This window comes from Camelus ferus, chromosome 24 (genome assembly GCF_009834535.1).
Source record: "Camelus ferus isolate YT-003-E chromosome 24, BCGSAC_Cfer_1.0, whole genome shotgun sequence".
Lineage (NCBI taxonomy): Eukaryota > Metazoa > Chordata > Mammalia > Artiodactyla > Camelidae > Camelus > Camelus ferus.
In genome coordinates, this window is record NC_045719.1 from 17,597,125 (window position 1) to 17,618,957 (window position 21,833).

General features: G+C 49.2%; 1 protein-coding gene across 13 annotated transcripts in view; it reads left to right on the forward strand.

The window, feature by feature from the left end:
- Positions 1-4,654: 4,654 nt before the first annotated feature.
- The window catches only part of FHOD3 (formin homology 2 domain containing 3), a 411,926-nt gene continuing 394,747 nt past the window's right edge, over positions 4,655-21,833 (forward strand). For 11 of the 13 annotated variants that reach the window (XM_032467258.1, XM_032467261.1, XM_032467259.1 and 8 more), the window contains exon 1: positions 4,816-4,980. In XM_032467258.1, the coding sequence (XP_032323149.1) occupies positions 4,816-4,980 (165 nt within the window). Of the gene's footprint in view, positions 4,981-21,833 lie in introns of all 13 variants that reach the window. The other 2 variants (XM_032467256.1, XM_032467268.1) reach the window with 2 other exon arrangements.

A 21,833-nucleotide genomic window follows, 5' to 3' on the forward strand; every position in this document is an offset into this window, starting at 1 on the left:
TTCTCCCCTCAGGGAGTGGAATCTATTTTCCTGCTCTTTGAATCTAGCCTGGCCTTGACTTACTTTGATTAAAAAAAGAGTGGCAAAAGTGACCCAGCATAAACTCTGAGCCTAAGATTCAAAAGACCCTGCATTTTTTGCTCTGGAACTCTTAAAAAGCTGCCACAGGACTGCCCACGGGAAGAAGCCAGGTCTAACTTATTGGATGAGAAGCCACATGGAGGGGAGATCTCTGCCAAGTCCACGAGTTCATTAGGTGCAGTTGCCATCTTCCAAATGACTGTGGGCAAATATTTTCTTAATTGTTTCATTGCTACATAACACAGATGACCATATATTCCCAGTCTTTAGAAGTCATTTTCTTACCACTTTTCTTAGGACCTGACTTCTTCACATGGTAGTTTCAAGTCTGTATTCCAAGAGGGTGAGAGCAGATGCTGTAAGGATTCCTGAATGCCACTTTCAACATACTATGTCAAAGTAAGTCACGAAGCCATTCCCATTCAAGGAGTGGGGAAATAGACCCCTCCTTCTGATGGGGAAAGTGGCAAAGTCATACTGCAAAATGGTGGGGGAAAAGGGGGTGGGAAGAACTACCGTGGCCATCTTCGCCAACAAAGCTACCACACCAAGGCAAGTGAGAGGATAGAGAACAGAAATACTTAGACATAAAAGTTCTCAAAAACTTACATTTTCTCAGGAAGCTACCGGGCTATATATTTACAAAAATTGAGAGTGTAAACCAAGAAAGAATAAGACACATGATCTGGGAACCAGGGGTTCCCATATAAGAGAGATGACAAGGAAATCTTGAGTAGGATGGGGCTGAGACAGCCACATTCCAAATTGGAGCAGGAAGATGGAGAACTGCCAGAGGAATGTTTCTCAGAGGGATGTCCTTGGGGGAAAACAGCACTGAGAAATTATTTGACAGCACTGAAAGAGGCATTTTCAGAGCTGTTGCAGGATATGGGATCTAACTAGCGGCTCAAGGTAAAAGCAAGCAACCAAAAACAAAAACAAAAACTGAGGCAAATAATAACTTTAGAAAAAAAGAAAAAGTTGTACAAGGAAAGCCATGTAATCATGTGTACTACTTGGCACAAAACTGAACAATATTAACATAATCATCATTTAAAAACAAATCACTGAATAAGAAGAACTTAACTAAACTCATGGTAAAACTATATTGGGATGGTGGAGAAAGGAACTAGTCTGTAATGAAGCTAAAATCCTCATGTAGTATGATAGAAAGTCAGTGTATTTTCTAAAATTCCTCAATCAAAGTATAGCCGTGTCCTGATACTATTTAGAAATGAGTGCCTCTGGGAAGTATAATGGGATGAAGGGGGTAGGGATGGGGACTGTAAAATAGGAGACTGATTTTTTGGGTAACTTTTTATTACTCTTGACCTTTTAAAGTAAGAGAAAGTGGTACATTACTAAAAAAGAATGACTTCAAAAAATACATTGAGAAAAAATATTGTCTGTTAATCAGAGGAAAAAAATTATTGCTAAGAAGCAGTTTCAAGGGAGTTGTCAGGGCAGAAAGTCTCAAAAGAATTAAGTATGACCTATATGATTGAAAATTTTGAAGCTTTCATTTTAGGTGCCAAAGGTTTCATTGAAGTTTTAAAACTGAAATTGAGTAAGACAAATTCCAGTCCTGAAGGTCTTATGGTTTAGTAGGGTAGGCATATAAGTAAGCAAGAATTTTCAATGCAACATGAAAAGAGCTACCATAGCTGCATGCAGAAAGTAATCCGAGACCGCAATCCCTGTTTGGGGTGGAGTTGGAGATGGCAATCTAGAACAGCTGATCTTAGAAATGAGTGTTGAAGGATAAGTGGGTTCAGTTGGCCAAATCGATAGGGAAGAGCATTCCAGGTTCAGAAGCTCACCATGAACAATCTCAGCATGTTTGGGAAAAGGTAGTAAGTTCAATGTGGCCAGGATGTGAAGTTGGGAATGACCAGAGGTAAGCCTGGAGTGGTAGACTGGGGCAGACCCTAGAGGGTCTTGTGAGTCATGCTAAGGGGATTGGCATGGCTTTACCCTAAGATGTGACACATCTAATGCACATCTTAGAATGATCACTGGTTCTGGGGAAGCCAGTGGAAGACCAAACACAGGATGAAGGACTGGGGAAGGGAGACTCACTAGAAGACTTGCATAGGACTTGAGGCCTAGACAGGAGGAGAGTTGAGAAATATTTCAAAGGCTGATTCAGTGACAGGTCATAGTGACCAGTAGCAAGATATAGGACTCAAAGATGACTCCGATGTTCACCCATACATCAGACATTTATTGTGTGCCTTTTCTTCACTGGGTACTCTGCCAGGCACTGGTGGGGTATAGAGTTGAATACAGCATGGTCCCTGCCCTAGAGGAACTTTCAGTTTAGTGGGAGCACAGAGATAAACTAACAGTAACTGTAGCTGTCATGCTCCATTTCAAGAGGAGAACAGAGCCCAGAGGGACCGAGAAGAAGCTGTCAAAGAGAGAGAAGGTGAACCCAGAGTGGATAGAAGTAATGAAGCTGAGGGAAAGAGTCTGGGAAAAGAATGCTTCATGGTGAACAGATGCTGCCAAGAAAGTGGGTAGCAGGGCTAAGGCGTCCCCCAAATGAGGCAATTAGGATGGCATTGATGATCTCAGAACAGCAGGGAGGGTTGCCCACCAGATGCTGTGGGATGTTGAGCAAAGAGGTGGTGAGGATGCTGAGAAATGAATATAATTCTTTCAGAAGCTGGTCAGGAAGAAGAGATAAGCCACTGAGTGGCAGGCTTCATAAAGATGTAGTTTTTAAGATGGAAAACACTTAAGTATTTATTCTTATCAGGACCAGCTATATAAATTACGGACCTCGATGCACAATAAAAATTCAGATCCTCTTGTTAAATTATTAAAAAATTTAAGACAGTTACAGTACAGTGTGAAACCAGTGTGGGGCTCTTCTAAGTATGGGGACCTGTGTGCCTGCCCAGGCTGCATGCCAGGAAGCAAGTCCTGATTCTCAGGCGAAGGACTCCCGGAGGAAGGAGGCTGAAACAGTGACAGAGCCTGGTCCTAGAAGAACGGGAAAGGGAGGAACTCAGTGTCCAGATGGAGGTAGAGCCTTGAGCAGGGTTTTGGCCATCTCCTGAGATGGGAGAGATGGAAGATGGAGCTGGAAGATGGAGAGGAGGGGGTGCTGGAAAGGGGGTACTTCACACTGGAGAGAGAATTTTCTTTATTGAATAATCTGTAGGGAGCAGAAAGAAGCGGCAGAAGTTTGTGGCAGCCTGAGAGGAGTGGGAGGCCACACTGAGCAGTGCTGAGGAACCTGGTGGGGATGGGTCACAGGGCAGGCACTCGGCAGATGGGGCAGGAGCAACAGTGGCACATGATAGAAAGGTGAGGCCAAGAAGGTGGTGCAACAAGGTGGCCCCTGAGCTGATGGGTTGGGGTTCCCGTTTGGACAGCAATGAGAAATACGGTGGCCAGAATAACTGGAGGGCTCCTTCAGTAAGAAGGCTAAGTACTGGCCTAGGGTTTCTTCCCCTTGACGCCAGAAGAAAAGGAGGGAGACATGTTCCGCCTTGTGAAGACCAGATGTTAAGAGCGATTGGGTATATTAGTCATAAGACCTATTTGAATTAGGAGAACTGCGACCTTGGCCACAGCCTGGGAAAGGAGAGACCGGGGAGTTCTTATCGGAGACGAAGGGGGTCACCCTCGAGCAGTGAGGAGGCTCTAAGCTCTGGCATGGCCGAGGCGGGCGGCCTGCAAATCTTGCCTCCAAGTCCCTCGGTTGCCATTGGGTCCCTAGCGCTCGGCCGCCCCTCTGCAATTCGGTGACCTCGCCAGAAGCGCCCCTCGCAGCTCCTCAAGGTCCATTTAGGGCTTTCGGAGACCTAACTGGCCAAGAGGTCGCGGTGATGCAGAAGGTCAACTAGCACTCACCAGGCGGCCCGGGCTCCAGGCCCGGCACTCGGGTCCCGAAGCGGAGCCTCGCAGTTCCCCAGGCCTCTCGCCAGGCGCCTCCTGGGCTTGTCTCTTAAGAACAGCTGCCGGGCTTCCCCGGCTCACCCTCCAGCTTCCTAGCTTCTTTCTCCCCAAGGGAAACCTCCCCCGGAAGCCTCGCCTGGCCTCCAGGTGGCTGCCACCACCCCGCTTGCTTGCCGGGGGGCTGGCTCCCTCGTCTCCCGGTGCTCAGCTGTGGTTTTCCGAATCCTGGCAGCAGGAGCCTGGCCTTCGCTGCCTTCATCTGGAAAGAGTTTCAAGTCCTCTCCCAGATGGAAAGAAGCCAGAGGACGGCCATGCCCCCACCCCGCTCCCACACCCCGGTTCCCCGAGCCCGGAGCGGTGCAGCTCGGCCGGGGCTCCCCAGGCCGCGGGCGCACGTGCAGCCGGCGCCCCGGGAGACGTCAGAGCCTCCTGGGTCGGCCCGCAGGGGGTGCGGGGGGGTCTCCACCCCGCCGCCGCCGCCGCCGCCGCCAGCGGGCTTGGCGCAGGGCTGCGGATGCTGCGCGAGCCGTTCACCCTTTCCAGTTGCTGGCGGCGGGTCGCGTGGGTCGCGGCAGCCAGGCGGGCGCAAGGGGGACGGAGGAGGGGAGGAGCCGGAGACGGAGGGGAAGGAGGGGGCCCGTCGGCCCCGCCCCCGCCCCGCCCCCCGCGGCCGGAGCCCGGGCTGCAGCCGGGCGCCCCGGAGCCTGCGAGCCCGCGAGCCAGCGAGCGGCGGCCGCGGCCTCCCCTTCTCGCGGGTGACCCCGGCGTCCCAGCCCGCGGCCCCGCGAATCCAGGGGCCTGCGCCCCCGGGGGCAGGCATGCATCATGGCCACGCTGGCTTGCCGGGTGCAGTTCTTGGACGACACGGACCCTTTCAACAGCACCAACTTCCCCGAGCCCAGCCGGCCGCCGCTGTTCACGTTCCGCGAGGACCTCGCGCTCGGCACCCAGCTGGCCGGGGTCCACCGGCTGCTGCGGGCGCCTCACAAGGTACAGCCCAGCGGGGGCGGGCTGGGCCCCCTGGACGCAGCCCCTGCTGCGGGGCACGCCGGAGTAGGGGCGCCGCGGACAAGCGGGGCTGGGCGCGGCCAGGGGACAAGCGCCCAAGGGCAGACCTCCCCTCTTCCCGTTAGGCAGAGGGGTTGAGGCACCCGCCGGCTGAGGTGGGAGTTTCCAGGTCGGCGAGGAGGACAGTCCCGCGTTCCGGCCCAGAGAGAGGGCGGGCGGGGCCGAACAGGTGCCGCGCCGGCCGGAGGCGGGATGGAGAAGGTTCCCCGCGCGGCGCCGTTAGCTCTGCGGGGTGGGCGGGGTGGGGCTCGGACGCCGGCAGTCGATCCCCGCACCCGGACCGGCGCGGAGCGGCGCGCGGAAAGAACCCGGGCCCAGGGGGGCTCAGGTCCCTTGGAGGAGAGCCCTCATTGACGCCCGGGACAAAACCTCTTAGGCCTCGGGGGCCGCTGGGGGCGGCCGCGCCACCCTTGCGACAAAGCACGCTTCCCGGGGACATCTCTCCCTCCTCCTCAGGGGGCACCGCGGGGGACGCCGCCCGCGCGCTGCGATAGTGCTCGGGAGCAGCCCCTTTTCTTAGAAGAAGCAGGTGGCCTTGGGAACCTCGGAGGAGCAGTCGCTGTGGGAGGAGGGGCGGGGGCGCGGAGGGGCGGCGCGCGCACAAAGCCTGAGCCTCGAAGCCCGAAATGTGTGTCCCCTGGGAAGAATGGCTTCTCAGTCCACCCGATAGAGTTTTTTCTTTCTTCTTCTTTTTCTTCTTTTTTTTTAACCCTTTGCAGGACAGGCCTCTTGCAAAGTGTGTGTACCAAAGGGCTGGGCATTGAAAGCTAACCCTTTAGTTACCCAGGAGAACCCTTACCCTCTCTTAAAGTGACTGCACCTTGAGGAATTCCTTCCCCGGTACAGCTTTTTGCTTAGCAAAGCTTGTAGATTTATTCTTTGAGGATCAACATTGATAAATATTTGGAAGAGATAACCCTTGATGCCCAAAAGAACACAATTGATTTAAAAAAATTCTTTAGATTTCTGTATGACGTTAACCTGCCTTGGAAGTAGAGAGGGAGTTTGATGTGGAAACCGGTGAACTTTGGCAGTGGTGTCTATTAGTAGTAGGTGCTTCCCCCCCCCCCCACTACTTAATGAGTAACCCGTTTTCAGGAATGAGGAATGAGGCAGTTCTGTCTCCTGCTCTTCGTGTTGGTGCAGGATGGAGACAGTCACTGCTCCTGGGAACCTCTCTGGCCATAAAAGTAGGTTGAATTGGGAGGTAGGGGGGAAACAGAATGATGTATTGTGGATTCAGCTTATCATGATCATTTTTGTGAGTTATTTGATTCTTCTCAGTTAGTGGATTCAGTTAAAAGTTTTCGAAGGGCTTCTTCAGCATCATGGTTATTTCATTCATTATGGTCTCTGATTATAGTGATCTTTTGTTGAAACCACAGAAGACCCATAATTGTGGCCCTGTGACCTTGAAGTGGTTTCCTTGGATTTCAAACTCTATATACGCGGGCTGAACTTTCAAACTGGAAGCTGAAGTACATTTTTATGTTTCCGTGGAATAGCCCCATAGGCTTGGTCCAGTGTTCCTGGACTGGTAGGCAATCCTGACGCTCCAATATTGCAACCCCCCCCCCCCCCGCCAAAGCCACAACACAGCAGTTGCACTGGCTCACAGAACTTTCTGAGATGGCCCTTGTGTAAGAAACAGAACCAAAAGATGTCCCACAGAGACCCTTGATCCCTTGTCTTGGGGGCCAGCCAGCCTCAGTCTCAGAGTCTTTTGCCTGAAGACTCCTACAGTATAATTAGACGTTTGGCATTACTTTTCACGTCTCGAGCTGACTGAGTGGCTGATTCCATGAACCAGGGTTCTATAAAGCAGAATTCAGGGATTCATGTGCCTAGGTGCTCATTTAGATTTTTAAAATGCTGGTTAATTTCCAGCAAGGAATCTGCTGGATTGGATGATCCATCTGTGATAGAAAGAGCTAATGAGTTTTGAGCACTTGGTATGTAGGTGTGTGCTCTCCCAGGGGTGTCAGTGCAGGCTCTCACTTAATGTAACTTTAAACACCTCTGCAAAGTGCAGACTTTTACTATCCCTATTTTACAGATGAGGAAACTGAGGCAGACAGCGATTACATAACTTAGTTTCTCTGCTAGTCGTAGGGAGCCGAGATTCAAACCAGGTCTCTGTGACTCGAGCCTCCATTGCTGTTCTGCTCCCTGGTCCAGCTGTGTGGCTGTGGGCAGAAGCCGCACCTCCTCTGGCTTCCGTTCCATTAACTTGGAGAGTTCACCAAATCACTTTCCTATGCCAGGTACTTTTTGGCCTGGGGCAGGTGAATGTTACCAGCATGAGTAAGAGCCTTGAAACAGAATTCCTGGCCTGGTAGAGTTCACAGTCAGAGGTGGAAACAAATAGTTACCAACCCTGCTGTGACTTAGCTAACAGGGAGGGGGTGGGCATGCTGCTACCCCAGGCCACTGCTGTGGGTATGGCTTCCAGGTCTTATGTGGCCCGGCCTGGCAGAGGAGGAGTGCCTGAGGCAGGGGGCATCCTGGGTGGTGGAAAGAGGGGAGAAGCATGACTTTGATGCAGGCTGACAGTCTCAGCCGTCCTTGCTTGAATTAGATAGAACACACAGAAAAGCCTGCAGAGCCTGAGTAGCTGGATGAACTTTCTCTAAGTGGACGCACCTGTGTGACCAGCCCGGGGACGACCCCTGCAGAGGGTCCTAATTTGTAAAGCTCCCCTAGGGGGTCTCCTGTATCGGGAAACTTTGAACTGGTTAACCTCTCAGGTCCTTCCCAGCCCAAACTTGAGTCCGTGCATCTTTTCTTACTTAACCTAATGATACATGTGTTAGTTTATCTCATGTCTGCTGATTCCGTCAGAAGTAAGGTGTTCATTGAAACCATCGTCTTGGACAAAAACAACGTATTGCGCTTATTATGCTTTACCTTTTTTTTTTCCAAACTGCGAGACTGAAAAAGAAAAACACAACTTTTATAGGAACCCCAAGAGGATGATTAAATACATGATTAGACTGATAACAAAAAGGCCAAAACAAGTGTGTATTCTCACTGTGGAGATGTTCATTTTGGTGTTTATATGGTGTTTTTCTGGACTCAGTGAGGCCTTTTGTTTTCAAGTGCTACGTAAACAGATGTTCTTTTCTGGTTTAGTGTTTTCAGAAGAAAAATAATCGTAATTATAGAACTTTTACTTTAGAAAAAACTGCAGTAGAATTAATAGAACCATAGACCTTTCAAAGCTTAAATGTATTTGGATTGATGGATGCTAAAAGCTAAGGAGGTAAGGATTCTTTTTTTTTTTTTTATAGACAACACTGGAATTGTAGAATCTTTTTACAAAAAAAGTGGTAAGGAGCTTGCGTGTCAAAATGGCAATTATGACCTAGTAATTTAATTCAGGAAATGTTTCCATGGTTGCTGCGGACTAGAGAGTGGAGGAATACTAGCTACCAGGTCCTAGCCACTTGCCTGGGCCAAGCACCGTCCTGGACACGCGTTGTCTCGCCAAGCCCACGACCACCCGTGGGTCAGGCACTTGTACCCTTGCGTCTCACGGCAGAAGAGGCCCGGAGCAGAAAACAGCCAGCTGGCCACGTGAGTGGGAAGTTCCAGAGTTGGCATTTGGCCCCTGTCTGAGCTCTTCACGACTCTGCTTTTGTGTCTTGAGTGTCCTCCTTCCAGGCAGCCCACCCGCGTTCCAGAGTTCCATCCTCTCATTGGCTTGGCCTTGGCTGTGCCCTGTTCATTCCTCTCCCATTAGCCCTGTCTGTGTGGTTCCCTTGCTGCCTAGGCCATCACCCCTGTGAAGCAGCCGATTGTCATGAGGATTAGAACCTTGGTCTTCCAAGTGTGGGCAGGGCATCACCTGGACTTTCATTAGAAATGCGCTCTCAGGCCTCCCCAGACCTGCTGAATCAGAATGTGCATTTTCTCAAGATGCCTTGGTGATTCCTGTGCACGCTGCAGTCTGAGCAGCGTGGATTCGAGGTCCTTTAGGTCAGACTCTGAGTACGGGCCTTGGGGGCTTCTCACTGTCTCCTCTGTTCACAGATAACTTCCTTGAGGGTGAAGACCTGGCTGCCCAGTTCTCCAGGGTTCTCCTGGAAGCTGAGTAGTGCTAAGACGGAGTGCACGAAGTTGATTGATGGGCGTTAGTTTTAGAACACAAATCCACTGGTATTATTGCTCTAATGAATTTCCACCTTAATCCTCTTAGGGGACACATCTGTTTGCTACATTACATTAAGATTTTTTAAAGATGAGATCATTAGTAAAGTTGGCAAGTGTGTTGTGTCACACAGCCTCTTAGGACAAAACTGTTCAAGAATGTTGTATGAACAGCTAAGAGCATCTCCATGCAGGCTGAGTTGAATCCGACTCTACCGTAATTAGCTCAGTTGGTTGGAGCTGCGCTATTGAGATCAGGATCATGGGACTGAACCCTTTATGGGTCAGTTGGCTTTGCTTCATGCATGGCCACAGACCACATGGGTAACCCAGCCAGACGTCCAGCAGGTGTTGTCATGGCTCCCTGCAAGGGTCTGGGTTGGGACGGCCTGGTAAAAATCTTTGAGGGCAAAGGGCTAACATATAATGAGCTTGCACTGGGCACTGTACTAGGGCCTTGGGGGGATAACTTTATTTACCCTCATAACAATTCCAGCAGACAATGGTATCCCCAGTTAACAGATGAGGAGACTGCGGCACAGAGAGGTTAGGCAGGTTATCTAAGGTCACACTGCTTTTAAGTGAAGGAGCTAGGATTTAAGGTCAGGTCTTTTTTTACTCCAAAGCCTGTAGCCAACTGTGTCCCATTATTAGAAAACCAACAGAGCACATGCTTTCTGTGCCAGGGGAGGGGCTGACTGCATGGCCGTTACACGCGGCTGCCTGTCACAGGCCGTGACTTAAACGGCTGTGCTGGGAGTCTGCGCCTCTTGTCCTCAGAGGCCAACCTGCGTCCCTCTGGAAAACAACAGGACCGCCTTTGCCCTCCTTCTCTGGACTCTGAAATGTTAGTTTTTAATGGTGGCAGATTTAAAACTGATCAACATGCTGAGGCCAACTCGGGAGCACCCCTCCCCCAGCCTCCTCCCCCCTCTGTGGTTTTCTTCTCTCTAAAGGTGAAACTGCTGAACACTTGGACACCTTTCTGTCCTCAGAGGGAAGACAGTCACCACTCCTGGCAACGTCCACACTGTGTCACCTGCAGGTGATGCCCTGTTGCCTGTGGCCAGCTCAGGAACGGCCCTGATTTAAACCTGGCTTTCTAATCAACGTAGCTTGTTCCACATCTGTGGGGCATTTCCAGTCTTGGGTTTGTCAGCATCTGCTCCTTTACAGAGACAATCAGGCTGCTTTTGGTTTTGTTTTGTTGTTTGAGTTATTGGGATGTGTTTGTGTGCCTAGTTCTGAACCAAGTGAGAAAGAAAGGGGGAAGTTAGGTTACAGTGAATGTTAAGCCTCACCACAGGGATGTGTGATCAGCAAAATCCAGATTGTGGGAAATTATAGTTCCTCCCACAAATAAATTGCAAAGGAAAAAAAAGGTGGAAGGAAATGTAAGGTTAAAAGAGATTTAAGAAATATATAAACTAAGGGCAATGGGTTGCTCTAGCTGAATACTGATTCAAACACATTGTAAATAAATATTTGAGATCATTGGGCACACTTGAATAGGGACTTTTTCAAAATTATTAAAGTTAAATTAAGAAAAAATAAAACAATGAAATTAGTAAAGATATTTAACAGTAAGATTATTCAAGTATGATAGTAGTATTATGGTTATGCTTAAAGAAAAGTTCGTATCTTTCAGAGATTCACACTGAGATTTTCACAGATGAAAATATACACTGTTTGGAATTTGTTTCAAAATAATCTTGGATGAGGGGCAAGTAGGTGGTGAGTGTGTAGATGGAACAAGACAGACCATGAGTTAAAGCTGGATTTATGGATATATGGGGAGTCTTTATACTGTTTTCTATACTTCTGCCTATGTTGAACTTTTTTTTTTTAATGAAGGAGCTGAAAAAAATTAGGTTATGAGTTCTAATGTTCCCTTTGGGACCAGAGTCCTTTCATAAGTGTGACTGGTGTCGTGAGTGTGTTCACTAAGGCTGAAATGGCCAGTCATTAGCAAATTTTTTGTAGCGCCTCCAATGATACTTTCCTTCCCACCCTGGCAGACCTGCTCTCCAAGGATCTTTGAGAAACAAACGTAGGACATCAGTCTTTTAATGTTCAGCCTGTCTTTCTAGGCTCAGTCATTTCCGATGACGAAGTCGGCAATCTGTTACAGAAACTGTTCGTTTAGTAAAGAAGTGTTAGGGTAGAGATGTTATACATGGAACTTCAGTAGATGCACCTAACTCTTTGTCATTAAACTGAGACAGTGCTAAGGCTGTCATGAATGATATCAATACAAAAGTTCTCGGTTTCCTAATGGCTCTTGGAGGCTGCATGGCCAACACCAGGGTCTAGCCCCATTCCCAGTGAGCCAGCTCTGCCTGCATCTTCATTACACCTTAAGAGAGCATCTTGGAATGCAGTAAGCGCAGTGATGTTGTAATGCATATGAACATGTAAGTTGATTGTATGCTTTGGCACTCTTAGCATTACAGGGAACTTCTGATTTCTATGGGCAGATTAACCCATTTGTGGATTAGCTACTGGGGAGGGGGAAGATAGCTCATTAAAAAAAATTGTTACCAGCGTATCAGCAAAATTATCTACATACCCAGAAGTTTATCTATTTTTAGACCCATGTAGTGATGAACAGAATCTGCATTGTATCTCTTTACAACTTGGAAACTTACCTTTTCTTCCTCATTTACATGTGGAACCTAGAAATCAAAATGTTGGACTCTAAGGGAAAATGTTTAGAACTTAGTGTTAGAAAAAAAAATCTCACAATCGTTGAAGATGTTAAAAAAAAGGGAACATGTTGCAGAACTTGCAATTCGATATATTCCCAGGTTTGGCCAGAGGGACACAGGAAAATTTGTTTGTGGGTCACCTCATCAAATCTTTTTAGCATTCTTGGAAAGAGGAAAACCCAGAAGACTTTTTTTGTTCTTGATAAGGCTACTCGAACTGGTATCACAGCAGGGAGTGAAATGCCAGGGTCTTAGCCAGAGCTAAGCCCAGGACAAGCCACAGTTCTCAGAATAGAAGGTAACTGATGCATCTTCTGACTGGTTCATCAGATCCCAAGAGTGGCTTGGGGTTCACAGCAGATGCGCTGATAAGCAAACACTCCTGAGTGGCCAGGCACCGACGGCCACGCTCAGCACAGATTGGAGATGGAGCCGTGGGTCCTCAGTGGGGACAGCGGGCAGGAGGCTCGATCTGGCTCAACACACAGCCCTGCAGCCATTCACCAGGCTGCCTAACACTGGCCACAATATTGACTAAAGATGTTTATACCAGTGACATTTTATACCACTTTAGTGCAAGTTTTATTTTGTCTGTGATTTGAGGCCACCCGTTCCAGCCTGCCCCTCGTTACGATGATTAAGCCAGAGTTGATGGTGACATTCCTCACAACTCACGAAAGCATGAGTGTGTAGTCATACTGGGGTTGCGACAATGGATTTAAAGGATACTTCCTCCCCACTCCTACCTGTAGTTTTATTAAGTGAAAACAAAATTTAATATTAAGTGTGCAACACCCTGGAAACCTAGCTTTCAACACTTATGACCATCGTGAGGGGACTTCTGTCTGGTCCTCTGATTTCATCACGCAGGCTGCACGCAGCTGGAGGGGTGCCGGGGCCGGATCCCCTGGGAAGCAGCTGACCAAGGACTGGAGGCTGGGATGCCAAGTCGCAGGGAATGTGAGGGGCTCAGAGCGCAATCCCCAGTGCCTCCTCGACTTCACATTGCGTCCATAGCCTCGAGGGGGTGTTTCTATTTCTGTGCATGTCCCATGTCCCGTGGCCCATGTAAGCATTGCTCCCATGCTCTGTGAGGGAAAGGGCTCTGTCTTCTTCAGTGCTTTCTGTCTTGTGCTTGGTACTTAATACATCTTCATTAAATGAATGCGTGAATGAGTGAACCATCGAATGTCTAGGCAGTTGCCAATTAAAACTGCAGTGTGTTCATGTGCTAAGACTCACTGTAGTTTACAGCAAGTCCTTTTTTTTTTTTATAAAAATTGAAGTTTAGTTGATTTACAACGTTGTGTTAGTCTCTGATGTACAGCATGGTGATTCAGTTATACACACACATACACATATATATATATATTTATTCTTTTTCATTATAGGCTATTACAAGATATTGAATATCGTTCCCTGTGCTCTACAGTAGGACCTTATTGTTTATCTATTTTATATATAGTAGGTAGCATCTCAAATCCAGAACTCCCATTTTATCTATCCTGCTCCTTTCCCCTCTTTGGTAGCCGTAAGTTTGTTTTCTATGTCTGTGAGTCCATTTCTGTTTTGTAAATAAGTTTATTTGTGTCATTTCTTTAGATTCCACATATCAGTGATATCATATGGTATTTGTCTTTGTCTGACTCACCTCCCTTAGTATTATAATCTCTAGGTCCATTCATGTTTCTCTAAGTGGCATTATTTCGTCCATTTTTATGGCTGAGTAGTATTCCATTGTATAAATGTACCACAACTTCCTTATCCAGTCATCTGTTGATGGAGATTAATGTTGCTTCCATGTCTTGGCTATTGTCAATAGTGCAGTTTACAGTGAGTCTTGATGGGATGGGGTGGAGGTTCCCTCCTTGCCTTGGAACATGGCCATTAATAGGAAAAAAGAAAAAAGTTAGAGAGGACTGGGTGGGGTTCATTCAGTGAAGGAACAGCCTAGGAACCAGGCCTGTGTGATTGGCTAAAAAGATCACGTCACTCCTCTGCTCCAAACCTCCCTCAGCCCTTCTGCCATTCAGGGTAGCTGCAAAGCCCTCAGGTGGCCAGCCCACTGCTCCATGAGGGCAGGGTGGGTTGCTTGGTTGGTTTGATGGTCTGTTTGGTTTACTGACGTAATCCCTGAAGCCTAGGAACAGTGTCTGGCACATAGTGTGCATAAAGTAAATAGTTGTTGAATGAATGAGTGATCACACAGTTTCGAGGTGGAGGGAAGTAGAGGGGTCTCCTCACCCAAGCTGTCTCCAGGCAGAAGCCCCTTCTGCAAAGCCTCTGGTCAAACATATTCTAGCCTCTTCTTCAGGTGTGGTAATGAGCAGTTGCCTCCCTCCCTTTGAGGGTGGCCTTTTCCCCATTTTTGAACTTTATTTGTCCCTGATCTTCCTGGAAAGGTGGTTCCTCATACCCCCACAGATGGGGATGGAGGTGGGTCTGGACAGTTCATTGGTTGACTGTGCCCAAGAAGATGGAAATAGGATGAGTAAGCCAGAAGAACCATGAGCCTGGGGCTCGGTAAGTGAAGTGACCTATGACCTGTGACCTGCAGGTAGTGCCAAGAGACAGTGGCAGGAAGTTTGTATCAAACCAGCGACTTTTCCCAGTGGTAGCAGAAGTCAAAAGGTGCTTTCTTTTCACGTTTGAGGTGAGTCATGTGGATTGTTTTTATTACTCAAATCGTGTATATTGGTATGTAAATGTCTGGTACCCTCAGGCATCTTCACACTTGCAGTTCTGTTTAACTGTGGACTTAAACTGTGTGTGGAATCAGGGAGATGCTACTGGGGAGGGGTTATGACTAACAAAGTCAGATTCAGTGAGAGAAAGGCCAGGAGGCAAGGAGTCTACCCTTAAGCAACAAACAGAGCATCGGTTCCCATCACAGCATGAGCACGTGTGCCAATCTGGAGACTACAGAAAAGCACATTGAAGAAATAGAAATCAGTTTTCTTACCACCCAGAGGGAGCTGCTCTTAACTCTTTTGTGTCTTACCAGAATTTTAATATCTATGCGCATTAAAATATAACATTATATCTGAATACTTTCCCAAGTCATTCAGTATTCTTGGAGCATGTCATTTTTAATGACAGCAGGGTAAGCCAGTCTGTGCGTGTCCCATGTCCCGTGGCCCGTGTAAGCATTGCTCCCATGCTCTGTGAGGGAAAGGGCTCTGTCTTCTTCAGTGCTTTCTGTCCTGTGCTTGGTACTTAATACATCTTCATTAAATGAATGCGTGAATGAGTGAACCATCGAATGTCTAGGCAGTTGCCAATTAAAACTGCAGATAATGCTGTTTTATATATATATACTTGCAGAAGAAGCAGTCTTGTGCTCATATTGGATTACTTCTTAAGGTGAATTCCTTCAGGCTTAGTTGCTGACTACAAGGGTAAATAATTCATCTTCAGTGGGAGCCATTTCCCCCATCTTAAGCATTGGCGATAGTGGGGAAGATGGTCCCTAAGGCCCTGTGGGGCTGGTGAAGAGCTGGGCCGAGATGTGAAGCCCAGCTCCAGTGCGACCTCCTCCTCGCACGGGCAGCTGGCGTCATGGCCGAGAGTGACATTTGAATGCTGAGAATGCGACCAGGCGGTACTCAGGGAAGATTGTTAAAACCCTGAATAAATTATGTGTTTGTCTCTCATTGCCTCTCCCTGTTTTGAGGGACAAAATCATGACTAGAACAGTCAGTGCTAAAGTTAGAACTATTACATTTCATGCATGTAAGTAACAATATTAGATTAGTAAGACAAAGCTGCATCTCGTTAGCTGTTAATGCCTTGAGGAAACAGAGGTGCTGTATTTTGTGGGTAGTGTAGACCTACCTCTTTCTAGAGACTTGGCAACAGACACAAATGATAAAAGTGATTGTTTTTGACCCAGTGACCCTACTTACAAGAGTCATTTGAGGAGGTAAATAAAAATGATAAAAGTGCTATATGCATAAAGACATTTGAAGATTGTCTTAGTAACGAAAAGCTGAAAAACTCAATGTCCACCGATAAGGGAGGTGTTAAGTATGTTATGGTTCATTATGGATAGACTGTTGGGTTGTTATTGAAATAGCTCATACCTTACGTAGCTCAGGCTGCTGTAACAAAGTGCCACAGACTGGGGGGCTTAAAAAACAGACATTTATTTCTCATAGCTCTGGGGGCTGGGATGTCCAGGATGAAGGTGCTGGCAGAGCTGGTTCTGGGTGAAGCCCTGCTGTCTGGCTTGCAGATGGCCACGTCCTTGCTGTGACCTATCATGGCAGAGAGAGGGGACTCTGGTGTCTCTGCCTTCTCTCATAAGGGCACTAATCCCATCGTGGGGGTCCTACCCTCATGACCTCATTTGAACTTTATTTCCTCCCAAAGGCTCCACCTCTTAATACCATCACATTGGGGGTTAGGGCCTCAACATACGAGTTTCGGGGAGACACATTCAGTTCATAACAATCTACATGAGTCATAAAATTGTACATCTGGAGGCGTAGATCAGAAATGTCAAAAACGGAAGGAGTGACTTCCTTCAGTCCTGCTCACCAGGCCCCGTCTGTACCTCATTCATTAGAAACACCGTCAGAACTGCTTGTCACCCATCCAGTCCCCTCCTTTTCATTCCTGAGTCGTCTGGGCTCTCAATTGGACTCCTGGTAACTGTGCTCTGATGCACCCTCAAAACCTACTTCCCCAACCTCCTCCTTCTTCTCTCTGGGGGTTCCCCATTGTTTAAGGATATAATCACAAGCTGTCCCAAGGACACCCAGGACTCTCTGGGACCTGGCCTCTCGTGGGCCCCTTCCACATCCTCCCCACTGGCCTTCCCCCCGTGCCCCTCCCGAGCTCTGGCTGTGCTAATATGCTCGCAGTTCCTCTAAGAGGCTGCCCTGCGTGGTTGTTCCAGCTCTTCCCTCCACCGGGACTGCCCCTCCAGCCCTCCAGCCCGGGGTGAGGCGTGTCTGAGGGTCACCTCTGCTGGCCTTTCCCGGCCCTCCCCCAGGCCTGTGCAGGCTGTGCTCCAAGCCCCCCACCCCGTGACACTCTGGTTCTTATTTCCTTCCATGTCACCATCTCCCCACCACCTGTAAACCCTCAGTAGCAGGAAGTGCATTTTAAACCCCCTTGCAGTTCAGAGTTCCTAGGACAGTGCCTGATACACAGGAAAGCCAAACAAATAAGTTTTGAATTTTTGAAGGTATGTATTGAAAACAGTGCAGTATATGTATTTATATACGTGATGATTGGAACAACAGGGTGGACTCCAGCCTTCAGGAACCGATATCCTCAAACTCCTGTTGGATCCCTGATCTGTAAACATGATTTGCATGTTACAATTTCCCTCAAAACTGCAGGTGAGTGAGGTATATCCGGCTCTTCAGAGTAACAAAACCTTGTTTTCTGGCCTCTTCCACACTGGGTCCACGCTGGGTCCTCAGACAGGTGGACGAGAGAAGGCCCACCGCCTGTCAGTGTCATTCCCTGTCACGTCTGGAGGGGCGGGCATACGCCCCGGGGCCCTCCTGGGTCAGGGTAGTGCGGTCTGCTCCCCGGGGCCCAGCTGGAGGCCTGCGGTACAAGGTGGGGAAGCACTGCCCCGGCCCCGCTTTGCAGGTTGTTCCCGAGCCTTCCACAAGCCTCGTTTATTCTTCCTGCCCTTGCCGAGTGTGGAGGGGGCGAGGGGCTTTGTGAGCTTGTGTGGGAGGCAGGGGTGGCCACGGCCGCAGTGCGTTGTGGGAAATTCCGAGAGGAGGGCGGACCTGGGACACTGGCGTGGTGCCCACAGAGTCCAGCCTCTCTTCTTTCCACCAGTGAGATCCAGCCCTTGGCCAACATGCAAGGCTCAGGGTAGATTTTATTTCAAGCGATGGCACTCACCTTAGAGAGATATATTACCCCTTTGCTGTATCAGATCATAGCCTCAGGCTGCAGGAGCGCTCAGGCTGGCTCCTGATTGCAGCTTCTATAAATCACCAGGCCTCTGGCTTCTGCAGGACCTGGTAGTTCCCGAGTGACTAGTGTCTGGGTGACCAGTGCCTGGAGGTGGGAGAGGCTGTCCAGCCTTCCTGGGGTCCTCCTTCAAGTTCAACAGCACCATGTGTCTGGGGGCAGGGAAAAGAGAGTTGTTGGGCACCCTATCCAGAACAATAGTCTAGAATATGAGTGGTTTTTTGTTCCCAGAACTGGATGCATTTTTGTGGACAGTGATTCATCACCGAATATTCCAGTAACTGAACCACGGCATGTCTGTGCAGTTCACAAGGCCCTGGGACGTAGGTCTGCCTGGCTGATCCTCAAACAGCCCTGAAGGAGGGAGAGATGGGGCACTTAGGCCCCATCTCCAAGTTGAAAAAACTGAAATCACTGTTGGTTTCATGACTGATGTGCGGGAACAGGCCCTCGGAGGTGGCAGGGCTGGAACTCAGGTACACATCTTCTGACCTCAGCCCCAACCGTCTCCCATGAGGACTCCCTGCCTCAGTCTGTCAGAGATGAGTGTGAGGAACATACATTGACATCCAGGGTAGTTTGTAGAGTGAACACAACCGGGGTAATTTCAGCTGAGTTCATAGACATCACAGGCAACCACTTGGTGGTTATTTTTGCGCAAGCTGGACAGCAGGCTCGGCTAAGTGGGAAGCTTTACTTCTATCGATGCCTCCGATCCCAGGGCATGATAAGTATCTGCCTTATTGTCATGATTCGTTGGGGAAATAAGTCATAAACGTAACAAAAAGTGAAGTAACCTCCAAGAGCAGTGTGCGACTCATGTCTAAGGGTGATATAGGCAGCCTGGGCTGTAGAAATGTCAGAAGTGGGAGAAATCCACGTGGACTGCACAGTACAGAAGGCCTCCTGCAGAGAGCGGGCTGGGGTGTATGTGGATGATAGGAAAGGGGAAGGTGGTCCATGCAGGTGAGAGCGGATGGGACAGGTGGTGGGGGACAGGCGGTGGGGATCAGGTGCGGATGGTTCTGGGCGAGTGAGATTGGCCTCCCGGAAGAGGGTGACCCACAGCTGTAGGCCACAGGCTGGGCTGGTGCAAACCGTGAGCAACAAAAGTGATTCAGAAGTTACTTCTGTTCCATGCAGTGGAGACATAAAGGAAAAGGAAGGGAAGAGGAGAGAAGAACAGAAATTTGGGAAGGAAATGACTGTAGAGAAAAGCCGTGGGAAGGAGAAATGGGGAGAAGAAAGAGGGGGGGTAGGTAGTCACTGCAAAGCCACCTATGACGATTGTGTGAGGGGAGGGAGAGCCGTCGGGGACAAGCCTGAGGATGGGCCTGGCTTCGGCCCAGCAGGCAAGGTCGCCCGCAGCCTGTGGTCCTGGTCACTGCTGATGTCTGGTGAGCTGAGGTGTGAGGCCATCAGGGATTAAGAGGTGATCCTTTCCAGGGGCTCTTCCTCCTCCCTCTCTTCTATGGGGTGTCTGCTCAGTGGCAGACTCTGTTAGGGCCAGCACAGTGACCAAAATAAGTGAGACCAAGGGTCAACGAGATGGGGTGGGCCCTGGCTCGGCCACCCTGTGCCGTCCACATTCCCTCTCCTAAAACCTTTAAACAGTAGTGTCCCCCTTGCGGGGCTGTCATGAATAAAACCAAAAAAGGGTTCCACTCTTGAATGTCACCGGGATCTGCCACTTGGCTTCCGTGGCCTCCGGTTCCCAGGACTCCCTCTCCCCTGCCCCACCTGCCACTGCAGAGACACAGCAGCTCCTGCCCCACCTGTCTCCCTGCGCCCATGTGCCGGCCCCCCTTCCTGACCGGGGAGGGGGGAGGATCCCTTCTCATGGCCCGGGGCCAGGTGCCTTTCCACTGGACCTGCAACCCATACTTCCCTCTGGGATCTGCCCTTTAGCCTTCAGATGCGCTGATCCACATTCATCCAGAAATCTCCTCCTCCCCGGCCCCCAGATCTGGCCCATTCTTCTACCTTCATGTCTCCTCCCCTTTTGAGCATCTTAGACCTTGTCTAAGCCCCGCTGCCCCACTCACTGTCCCTGCTGCTCCGTCCAGCTCCCTCCCTCCAGTGCAGGGACACTGCTCCTCTGAGGCTCCTGTCCTTCACGCCTCCGTAGACACTTTCCAGTCTGTATCGTAGTTAATCTCTTAGCAGTGCTCACCGGTTCCAGCGTCCCCTCTGAGGAATGCTCACTGTTCTAAGTTTGATGGTGAGAGAGTCACCTCCCTTGTTCCCTCTCAACCTCTCTGCTCCCTCCTGCCCTCTGAATGTCCACCTTCCTCAGGGCTCTGTCCCAAGTCCAGGCCTTCTCCTAGCAGTCGACTTCCTCTCTGGGGTGGCTTTGATGGCTTTCTGATGAACCCCTTGTTGGCATTTGGGGCCCAGCGCACTCTCTGGTCTGAGGCCAGCCATCCAGCTGCCCCTGGACAGCTCCTCTTGGGCTGAATGTGCACTGTGTCCACATGGGACCGTGCTATCCTCCCGCAGGTCTGTCCTGTTTCAGTGAGGAATGTCATCATGCAGCCGGCTGCCCAAACCAGGAACCACTCCCTGGCTTTGGCCCCATTTCTCAGCCCTCATGTTCTGGTGCTTCTGACACTTCCCTCCTCATTCCATGGACAGTCCTTGGCATACAAAAAGTGCTCCATAAATGATGAAATGAATGAAAAATAGATAAGGTAATATAGAAAAAGTGTCTTTCACATAGCGTCAGTTGCTCCCAAAATGAGCCTGTGTTAGTTATCCATGGCTGTGAACAAATCACTGTAAAGCATAGTTGCTTAAAACATTTTTTACATGTGGCTCATGGTTTCCTTGGGCCAGGACTCTCAGAGTGACTCTGAGGAGCTTTGGCTCAGAGTCTCTTGTGAGGTTGCGGCCAGATGATGGCGGGGCCCAGGACCATCTCCGAGGCTCTTCAGTCACAAGCCTGGTGTTGGGCTGGGAAGATGCGAACAGCTGGGAGCTCCTCAGGTATCTCTCTTTATGCCTCTGTGGTCTCTCCCGCAGGTCTCTCTAGCATGGGGGCTTCTGGGTAGCTAGACTTCTTACATGACCACGCAGGATTCCAAAGAGCAAGGGCTGGGGTGTGGGGGTGGGGTGCCATACCATTTTTTCTAACCATCACTCTCGCTGCACTGTACTCTTTAGAAGCGCGTCACCAAGCCTGGCCCATGTTCACGGGCAGGGGAATTAGACACCACTGTCGGGTGGGAGAAGTGTCAAAGAATTTGAGAGCTTTTAAAAAAGAAATTTATATACAGTAAAATTCACTTTTATTTTTGGTGTTCAATCCTGTGAGTTTTAACATACATATAGTTATTTTTTTTAATTGATGTATAATTGCCTTCACAATATTATGTAGTTTCAGGTATACAATCCTGTGATTCAATATTTTTGTAGATTCCATACCATAATATGCCTGGATTCTTGTAACTATCACAGGATATGGAGCAGTTCCAGCAACCTAAAGAATCATCTAGGGCTACCTCTTTGTAGTCAGACATCCCCTCACCCCAGTCCCTGGCAACCATGGATCTGTTCTCTCTCCGTATAGCTTTGCTTTTTTTTTTTTCCCCAGAATGCCATACATATGAATATAATTATTTACTATGTAACCTTTACAGACTGGCTTCATTCACTTCGCATAATGCGCCTGAGATCCATCTTAAGGGGCATCGAAGTTTCATTCCTTTTTAATGCTGGGCGGCATTCCGTAGCATGGATGTGCCATTTATCCACTCACGTGTTGAAGGGCGTTTGTGTTGTTCCTGGTTTTTGGTGCTTACAAATAAAGCCGCAATAGTCATTTGACCTGGAGGCTGATCTCGTGGCCCCTACCTCATGCCCCCTTTTCCGCTCTGCACGTCTGTGCAGAGGTCTTGTGTGAACATGGGTTTTCGTTTTGCTAGGATCAATGCCTGGAAGCAAGCAGGATGGCTTTTTTGACCGAGGGTTAGCAGG